Source organism: Vespa crabro, chromosome 3 (assembly GCF_910589235.1).
Source record: "Vespa crabro chromosome 3, iyVesCrab1.2, whole genome shotgun sequence".
NCBI lineage: Eukaryota > Metazoa > Arthropoda > Insecta > Hymenoptera > Vespidae > Vespa > Vespa crabro.
In genome coordinates, this window is record NC_060957.1 from 10,473,734 (window position 1) to 10,483,733 (window position 10,000).

A 10,000-nucleotide genomic window follows, 5' to 3' on the forward strand; every position below is an offset into this window, starting at 1 on the left:
TGAATGATTAATTGATTGACTATTTTTTCTTATTTTTTTTTTTTTTTTTTTTTTTTTTTTTTTTTTTTTTTTTTCATTTATTTTTAATTCGAACAAAAAATATTTTAGAATTCTTTTTTTCCTTTTCTATTCTTTTCTTCTTTTTTTTTCTTTTTTTGTTATTTTCTTCAAAAGCTACCAACATGATGTATAAAAGCTGTAATGTTAATTTAAATATATACAAACATACTTATATGTTTTGTTTATTTAATTTTACTTTTGTTTTATATAATTTATCGTATGTTATACTTATTTTGCGTACGAAATTTTTGCAAATTTTGTAATTATAAATTATACTCATTATATATGTGTGTGCATATATATATATATATATATATACATACAATCATTATTTTATATTAATACGCTACAAATAATATAATATTATTGTTATACTATTAAGTAATAATATTATACTTATTAAATTACAATTGGTATAATTATAATTAAATATTTTAGTATAAAATTATATAATTTATACAAATATAATACTTTTAATATACATATACATATGTATACACACATAACCACACATAACCACACACACACACACACACACACACACACATATATATATATAAAATTTATATATTTGTATATATATTATAATTTCTTATATATTTCTAATAATTATAATATAATACAAGATTAGAGCGACATGAAAGAAAATTAATTTATAAATGATATCAAATTAATAATATTAGTATTATTATTGTTAACATTAATACATCTTTCTCTCTCTCTTTCTTTCTCTTTCTAATCAATCTAAACTTTTAATTTTACTTTCTTTTTTGTCTCTCTTTCTCTCTCTCTCGCGCTCTCTCCCTCTCTCCCTCTTTCTCTCTCTCTCTCTCTCTCTCTCTCTCTCTCTCTATTTATCTCAATTTGTCTTTAGGTGACGTAATAGATATCCTAACACTGATAAATTCGGCGATAAATTTCATCCTTTATTGCACGATGAGCCGTCAATTTCGGACAACGTTTAAACAACTTTTCTGCAGCAAGTGGAGAAATCTCAGTAGATGGATGCCCATACCACAACAACCAATGGATAACAATGGTAATACGGGTGCAACAAATCATACTGTGACACAGGTCACGCAAGTCTAGCAACGAAGAAGAAACCGTCAAACATATTGCTATCCGTTCTAATTCAATCCAATCAACGACTTTCTCTAAGAATTAAATTCACGAAAACTAACTGAAGGAGATATATAATACTATATATATATATATATAGTATTATATATGAGCCGTTGATTTTGAAAGTGGGGCAAGAACATTTTATGTCATTGCCAGATATTTAATGGTTTGCATTGGAATGACCTTGAAAATATGGGTATGCAGTAATAGACTTATTTTATATTTCTTATGATCTTATTTCATTTATATTTAAATATGCAATAATGCTTATAAAAAAAAAATCAATTAAAATGATTATCAAAAAATTATCAAAAATATATAATTTTAGTACGCACTTTCAAAATTAACGGCTCATATATACATATATATATATCCGTGTATGAGCCGATAATTGATGACATTTTTTTTAAATAACTATGAAACAATATATTTACACGTGAAAAAAAAAAAATTCACTTTAGAAGAAATCATTAGAATATATTTTCTTTTTTTATTTTTTTTTTTTTTTTTTTTTTTTTTGTAATTATGCTGAAATCTTTTTTCGTCGAACGATACGATCAAACGTATAACTTTTGTCGACGAACCTTTCTTTTTTCTTTTTTTTCTTTTCTTTTTCTTTTTTTTTCCAAAAAGAAAGCTTATAAACAACAGTATATTTATTTACATTTTTGTCTTATAATCGCGTTAATTTTCATTTGAAATGATATTAGAGATTTCCTCCCCTTTCACTTCTTCTTCTTCTTCAGTGAAGCTATTTTCTCTTTGTGATATTTTAAAAGTACGAAAATATTCATGGAAAATACCATCAGATCCATTACACCCTTATTTTTCTTTTCTTTTCTTTTCTTTTCTTTTCTTTTCTATTCCTTCTTTTATTTCTCTTTTCCATCGTAAATAGACGGATATTTGCGGTAAAGCAAAAATTTTAAATTTCAACCAGAAGAACGAAGTATATCGAAGAAGTAGAGCAACTTACTTACTTACTTATTTACTTACTTACTTACCTACTTATTTAATTTATTTATCAAAATAAATAAAATTAGAATTATTATTATTATTATTATATTACGTGTTTTTCGTACAACTTAGCAAAAGTAATTTAAACGGTACGGTTTTAAAACTTGTTCTCCATTTTTCTTTTTTTCTTCTTTTTTTTTTTTTTTTTTTTGTCATATCTCTTAGTTCAGACATTAGATCAGATTTAAAATATAAATAATAATATTTTGTAATACGTATTGAATCCTAAAGTGACTCTTTTTCATTTCTTCCTTATTTCTTTCATCTTTTCTTTCTTCAATTTTTTTCCTTTCACTCAATCCGTCGTCACAATTATCGGCGCATATTACGTTTATTTTTTTTTTCTTTTTTTTTTTTTTTTGTTCAACTTGATCGATAATAATATCGAAAACATATCGAAAAATCGATCGATCCAAACATCGATTAGCTCTTAACAGAGCTGGCCTTTTCTCTATATAAGATCATAATATACGTATGTATTTTTTAAGTCTCTTCGATTGTTTCGAAAATAAAGAGAAAAAAAGAAAGAAAAAAAAAAACAAAAAACAAAAAAAAGAAAAACGAAAGAACGTTTGTAAATAACGATTGATCGATATATAAAAAAAAAAAATTGAATGAAATCTATTTGAAATGATTACGAATCAGTGCCCTCGAAGCGTCGTCGTTCGTTGTTTGTTCGATTTTACAAAATTATATTAAGATTTCATTGTAAAAAAATCCATTAATATCGAACGAATAACGTTAGATCATAATTTTTATTTGTACCATTTTTTTCTTTTCTTTATCTATTTTTTTTTTTTCTTTTTTTTTTTTGTTAAATCTTTCATGATATCGTTTATGGTAATTTAAAACGATTGAATTTCGAACGATAAGAAGAGAGTGCACAATCATTTAGTACATCATATTTCTTTCTAAGATATTTAATCGAATAAACATATACATACATATTTATATATCCTACATATACCGAGAAAAAGATAGAGATACGGATAGCAATGTGTTTGTCGGTGATTGTCGACACAGGTCGATACAATCCGCTTCAGCTGATTAATATATAGATATAAACACACACACACACACACACACACACACATATGTACACATACAACTATCATGTTTTAATAAGAAATACAATTTCAGTGATAATATAACTTCTCAATGCGATCGTAATTATGGCTCATACTATTAAAAAATCTTACAAAACGAAAGAAACGACAATAATTGTTTACTATGAGACGAAATATATATATGCATATATGACTGAAATTTTTTTTCTTATTATTATTATTATTATTATCATTATTATTATTATTATTATTATTATTGTTATTGTTATTATTTACTCACATTGTTTATTTGTTTTGTCTCGCGCGTAATGTATATCACGATAACGATAAATGAATTAAATTAATTTTTATACTCTTGTACAATACTCATTTAATAATTAATTTATTCTAATGTACAGTATATGCTGACAAGCACACACACACGTACACACACATACATATAAATCTATCGTATATGTAACTCTCTGTGTATATTAAATCAAATGTTTTTAGGTAACAAAATTGTTATTGTATTATAATGTACAAATGCGGCCTTCTCATATCAGAATTATCAAATTATATATGTATATACACATATATATGTATAATATATATCGTAAACGATATGTATGATATGTATATGTTTTTCTAAATAATAATTAAATCGTACAGCGAATGATAACAGATTAACGACGATAAATACAATCTTATATAAGTACTAAAACCGTATAAAAAATTCGTGACTTTTTTTGAAGTCGATGGAGGAATGGATGGACGTTTTTCCTCTTTTTTCTTTTCAATGTATAAATTGCATTCTCAGAAATGTAACACACATCACGAAAAGAAAAAAAGAAAAGAAAAAAAGGTCGCATATCTTTCATACGGCTCTTGTGTTTATGATCATAAAAGAAAAAAAAAAAGAAAAAAAAAAGAAAAAAAAAGAGTGTTTCATTAGTCTCAATGCAAATATCTCTTTCTTTTTTTTTTTTTTTTAAATTCACGCATTATAAATAATTAAGTGAGAATATGTAATTAGTGTAATAATAATAATAATAATAATGCTGATAATAATGATAATAATAATAAGAAAAGAAAAAAAGAAAGAAGAAATAAAAATTAATTGTTTGTGTGTTAAACGATTGAATATAAATGTTTTATTTTTATCTCTAATAAAAATTAAACATTTCAGGAACGACTTTATATGTTTAAATACATACTACACACACACACACACACACACACACATATATATATGTGTGTGTGTGTGTGTGTGTGTGTGTAGTATATTATGAATCGAAAGAATCGAAATTTTTTATTATAAAATTCTGTTGATATACAAAAAGTCGATCGATTTTATATATATTCGATTATTAATAAATAATTTTGATTTTGAATAAATCGAAAATCGATTTGTTAATTCAAAATTGATTTTAATACATATTGAAAAAATTGAATTATCGAGAACAAACTATGTGATTCAATTAACGCAACAATGAATAAATTCGATGATTAAAGTCTCGACGAATTGTTATATTGTCAATGAAGGATGAAAATAATATGAAATATTTTATTCGTTTATCACCTTTCATGATTTTGTTATAAATTAATAAAACTTTTATTTAGGATATATCGTTTTGAATATTTACTTGATTGCTGCTTCTTTCTTGATTGAGACGAAATTTTCATGGGGATTCAAAAATAAATTTGAAATATTTGTTTTTTGTTTGTTGTTTCTTTGACTTTTTTTTTTCTTTGACTTTTTTTTATCTTTGATACCTACAATAAATATTTCCATTTGTTTTTCGTACGAATCATTACTATGTTTTTCTTTTTCTCGACAGTACCGTCGGATTTGAAATATATATAAAATTATGCATTTTAAAAATACAGTCTCTTTTATATACAGAATTTTTTATTTTGAATGTGATACGGCCGATTTATCGCCGTTCTTATTGCTGTGTTTTATAAACGAACGTTTCAAATATTCGTAAGTAGATTTTGAGAATGAAATACGATAAGGATTTTGAAGGTATTTCATTAAAGCTATCTCAGAGAAGTTTATCATCGAGATAGGTAAGACACAACATATCTTTTTATCTGATAATCAATATTTTCAATCGTATAAAAATTTCAGAGAATATTGATACAAATCCAACGAGAATCTACATAATCTAACTTTTTATCGATGATTCTTCATCGATTTATGTCAAATTGAACTTTTAATAAATTATACAATCCCAAACAATGGCATTAATTTTCCTTCAATAACATTTGACGAATCAATGAATTCGTTGATCAATTTTTTTTTCTTCGCTTTTATTCTTCTTTTTGTTTCTACATTTAATTCATTTACTTTAAAATTTATTCCAGTAAAATTTTTTAAGTACATCATTTAGGCAGGAAAGAAAAGGGGGAAGGAAAGGGTAATATGTACAATACCATTCGGCAATCATATAAACAATATTATAATAAATTCTTTCTATTAGATTGTAAAATTAAAAAAAGCATTAAACATTTATTTAGTAATAACTATGTATATATAGATATAGCGCCGTGGTGTTTTTTATAAAATATATAATCATCAATTTTATATATATACATATATTGATTTATTTTGTACATACGATAAAAAAAGAAAAGAAAAATAGACGTTTTCCTTCTTTTCTCCTAATAGAAAAATATACATACATATATATATATATATATATATATATAAATATATTATATTTAATATTACAAGATAATTTTTGCAGGTAACAAAATTCCTTTGGTATATATATATATATATATATATATATATATATATATATGTGTGTGTATGTAAATATATATATATGTGTATGTAAATATATATATATATATGTATATGTATATGTATATGTATATGTATATGTATATGTATATATATACACATATATCTACATTCTTAGGAAAAAAGATCACAGAAAAAGAAAGTTGGATGAAAATAATCGAAACTAGTAAGTATAACAAAATATTAGGGTGATATTCTTCGTTTTTTAATAATAATAAAAATAATAATAATAATAATAATAATGTTTCGATATAATCAATAAAGTTAAAAATATTTAAGATCTTTACAACGATAGATATATATATACATATCGATAATAAAATGAACGGAAAAAAAAAAAAAAAAAAAGAAAAGCTCTCTTAATAATTATCGTATAATATTTTCGATGAATTATCACCACGTCTATAAATCATATAGTAAATATTTCTTTTAATTTCTTTCGTTTCTGATTAAATTATTATCTTCGCCTATTAATATAAAAATAATACTGACGCGTTAAACATTATTACATATTACACATGTAAGTAGAAAAATTAATATGTTTCAATATCTCTTAATTAAAAATATATATATTTGGCTTGTGATTAAATGGCTCCGTGTCCTGTTAATAAAAAAAATAAAATAACATTTTTTAACATATATAGCGTTAATATTATTATTAAGATTATATACATATACATAAATACATATATGTATGTATAGAAATTATATTAAATTATTTGAAATGATATATATATACGAACCTCTTCCAGTTATATATTTGGTCATGTTCGATGTTCTTTTCAATCCTCTTCCTTCTAAAATACGATAAATATTACATATAATTAATTATAATATTCCGATATCATAAAGGATTTTTTCAAAGTTTTTATCATAATCCTTGAATAAAAATTAATCACAAATATCATATATGACTTACTGGCTAATAGAGTGTTCACATCAGAAAAATCTTGATTTTCAATATTTTTACTAGAGCCAGCAACAACAGCAGCAAAGCCTATAAAATAAACAAAGTAAAATGTAAATAGAAAGATATAACTTGAACGCGCGTTGTTAGGTCAATTTCATATATAGAAAAGATTATTGTCGTAAACTGCAAAAACATTTGTAAAGATGTTAACATGATAGAAAGAAAAAAAAAAAAAGAAAAAAAAAAATAAAAGAAAGAAAGAAAGAAAGAAAGAAAGAAAGAAAGAAAAAGAAAGAAAGAAAGAAAAAGAAAGAAAGAAAGAAAAAAAGAAAGAAAGAAAAAGAAAGGAAGAAAAAACAAAACTTACTTTTTGTATTTGGAGGTCTAAGTGGTCTTTCAAATTTCTGTAAAGGCAAATAATATCACATATAATAAAAGAAATATAAACAACATGAGAAATTAAGTAAATATTTACAACAGAATGAGAAACCGAAGATGATGATGGTGATTCGTTAATTTTAGCATAGTCAATTATTGTTAACGGTTTATCGTTCTTATTTTTTTTAAGCTTTGATTCTTCTTCTATAGTACTTTTAGAAACTTTGTATTTATAATCCCGATTTACCTAAATTATACGAACAATTTTTAACAAAGATTATAAATATATATATATATATATAATATATTATTTATAATATCTTTAAGAAATTAATTATTTAATATACTCTCTTACTTCAGATGAACATAATTTTGTATCATTGTATCGTTTAGTATTCAATGAAATATTCTGTAACTTATCGCATAATATATTTTTCATCCGATTAAAAGAACAATGAATGCCAGGAATTAATTCAATTCCTAATTCATGACAACAGTAATCACAAATAGTATATGCCCATCGTTTTATTATTGCCAAACTGCAAAATTGACTCCCTCCATCTATATTCTTATGATACTAAAAAATGTAAATAATAATAATAACAACAGATAAATGATATAAAATTAAAAACTCACTTAACACTTTGATTTATCACATTATCAAAATATTCTTATACGAGTATGATTCTTCGTTAGATAATTCAAATACTTACGTCACATTCAATATTTCTTTCGAATGAATATTTGTCAGTCATAAATTCTTGTTCCCCAATAATTTCTGGAATGGGAATGAAATCTTCCGGATTACATTTTCTACTAAGCGTAGCATTACGCAATGTGGTATATAAAAATTCAATTGAATATACCATAAATTTATTATCAGAATCTGCAATAATAAATAATTTATTAAAAACAATATTGTTTATAATTTAAAACTATTAAATATTAATTTACCTGCAGCTTCTGTTAATTGATTGAGAAGTGATTGTACACCTTTATTTATATTATTTATCACAAAAAATGGTGGATATTGATTATCAATCATATCTGGTTTTAAGAATTCTATTAAATCCATATACAAATTGTGAAAATCTTTTTCACCTTCAGAAAATTCAGGAGGAATTTTATGACTACATCGGCTAGTTTCTAAGGATTCCCAAGTATATCCCAAATCAGGTTTTATATATATAAGCTTATGATGATATTTTTCAATACCATATTTTAATGAAAATACTCCAACAGCATATTCAACAGGTGCGTATATTTTTTTATCTTGGGTAATATAGAGCCAATTAAAGTGTAAAAAATAAAATTTATATTCACTCAATTCTGTAAAAATATATATGTATGTATATAGAATTTCATATTTTTCTATGATATTTAAAACTAGAACATGTATGCACGTTATTAAATAATATACATACTATTATTCGTTAGACCTTCATTAATATGATCTATTATATATTTCCGCATTTTTAACTTAAACTCTGTTAACTCACGTTCTTGTTCTTTGACAAGAATTACAGACTCTCCGATATTAGTTTTTTTACCCTTGCAAGTAAGTTTAAGTTTTTTTTCATTTGCTAAATCTATATAAACTTGTTTCTCATAAGGTGATAAATCCTGTAATAAAGAAATAATTGAAAAAATTATTCAACGAGTGATTTTATTGTGTTTAATTGAAATTTAACCTTCACACCATCGAATAAGGCATAACAATGAATGTCAAAAAAAAAAAAAAAAAAAGAAAAGAAAAAGAAAAAAAAACTTACACAAAGGACAAACATGTACTTTTCAAATATTTTATAATTTTACCTTCCATGCCTCACTACATGCGGGATCATTTCGAACTTCCAGAAAATTTGCATAAATATGACCCTCTCTCTCTTTACGTTTTCTCCACTCTAACATAAAATAATAAAATGCGTTGTGACTTTTTTGCTTCTTCGGCATTTTGAGTTTCTAACTTCTACGCAAACAAAACGGATAATGTAATATAAACGTTACAACGAATTACGATAAACTGCGATCTCTTATTCGATTTTAGAATTAATATTACGTATTTACACCAGAACGGCGCTGTTGTTAATTTCTCTAATTCGTTAATCGTTAACAGCGCCTCTATTGATGAACTTCTAATGTGAATCCTTTTAATTATCAAAAGAAAATAATCAATAGGATCGTAAAGCTATCAATATCAAAGATAATTATATAGTTTATACATAATCAAAATTTAATTTTCATATCATCATACAATCATAAATGTATCCTAAATAAAATATAAAATATACATAGATTAAGAATGTAATTATTTCATGAGTTAATTAACGATTTAAATAAATGATTTGTACAATTTATTTGTAAAAAATACATACAGTTTGATTATAACGTAGAGTAACACATTACGTAATTTCTATTTCTCCGCCAACTTTTTCAATAGATTCCTTAAGTTTAGTTGCCTCGTCTTGTGAAATATCTTTCATCACAACCACCGGTACGCTTTCGATAAACTTCTTAGCCTGAAATAAAAAAAATAAAAAAAAGAAAAAAATTAAAAAAAAAAATATTTTAAAAAGAGAAAATGTTAAACGTCCTAATAATGATATACAATACCTGTACAAGATTTGTGTTTGGTAACAAATTCTTTATCTCCTT

At 23.9% G+C, this 10,000-nt stretch overlaps 3 protein-coding genes across 4 annotated transcripts in view; 1 reads left to right on the top strand and 2 right to left on the bottom strand.

The window, feature by feature from the left end:
• Positions 1 to 1,498, top strand: part of LOC124422772 (G-protein coupled receptor dmsr-1-like) — a 22,217-nt gene extending 20,719 nt beyond the window's left edge. Inside the window, exon 2 of the mRNA XM_046959658.1 lies at positions 935 to 1,498. Coding sequence (XP_046815614.1) covers positions 935 to 1,149 — 215 coding nt within the window. The 3' untranslated portion in view covers positions 1,150 to 1,498. The remainder of the gene's footprint in view (positions 1 to 934) is intronic.
• Positions 1,499 to 6,412: 4,914 nt separating this feature from the next.
• On the bottom strand, positions 6,413 to 9,481 carry LOC124422785 (protein maelstrom 2). 2 transcript variants are annotated; one of them, XM_046959682.1, is made up of 10 exons: positions 9,161 to 9,478; positions 8,770 to 8,968; positions 8,300 to 8,674; positions 8,059 to 8,231; positions 7,701 to 7,922; positions 7,443 to 7,592; positions 7,335 to 7,371; positions 6,977 to 7,054; positions 6,801 to 6,854; positions 6,413 to 6,658 (listed from the first exon to the last, which is right to left on the bottom strand). In XM_046959682.1, exons 1-10 carry the CDS (start codon positions 9,296 to 9,298, stop codon positions 6,642 to 6,644), a joined length of 1,443 nt encoding a protein of 480 aa, XP_046815638.1. In that variant the 5' UTR covers positions 9,299 to 9,478; the 3' UTR covers positions 6,413 to 6,641. The 2 variants fall into 2 exon arrangements, with proteins under 2 accessions (XP_046815638.1, XP_046815639.1); XM_046959683.1 differs by lacking the exons at positions 7,443 to 7,592; positions 7,701 to 7,922 and having other exon boundaries at positions 9,161 to 9,481.
• A 195-nt stretch (positions 9,482 to 9,676) lies between these two features.
• LOC124422786 (54S ribosomal protein L12, mitochondrial) overlaps positions 9,677 to 10,000 on the bottom strand; it is a 1,046-nt gene continuing 722 nt past the window's right edge. The window contains exons 3-4 of the mRNA XM_046959684.1: positions 9,959 to 10,000; positions 9,677 to 9,864 (exon numbers count right to left, since the gene is read on the bottom strand). The exon at positions 9,959 to 10,000 is cut by the window's right edge and continues 90 nt beyond it. Coding sequence (XP_046815640.1) covers positions 9,748 to 9,864; positions 9,959 to 10,000 — 159 coding nt within the window. The 3' untranslated portion in view covers positions 9,677 to 9,747. The remainder of the gene's footprint in view (positions 9,865 to 9,958) is intronic.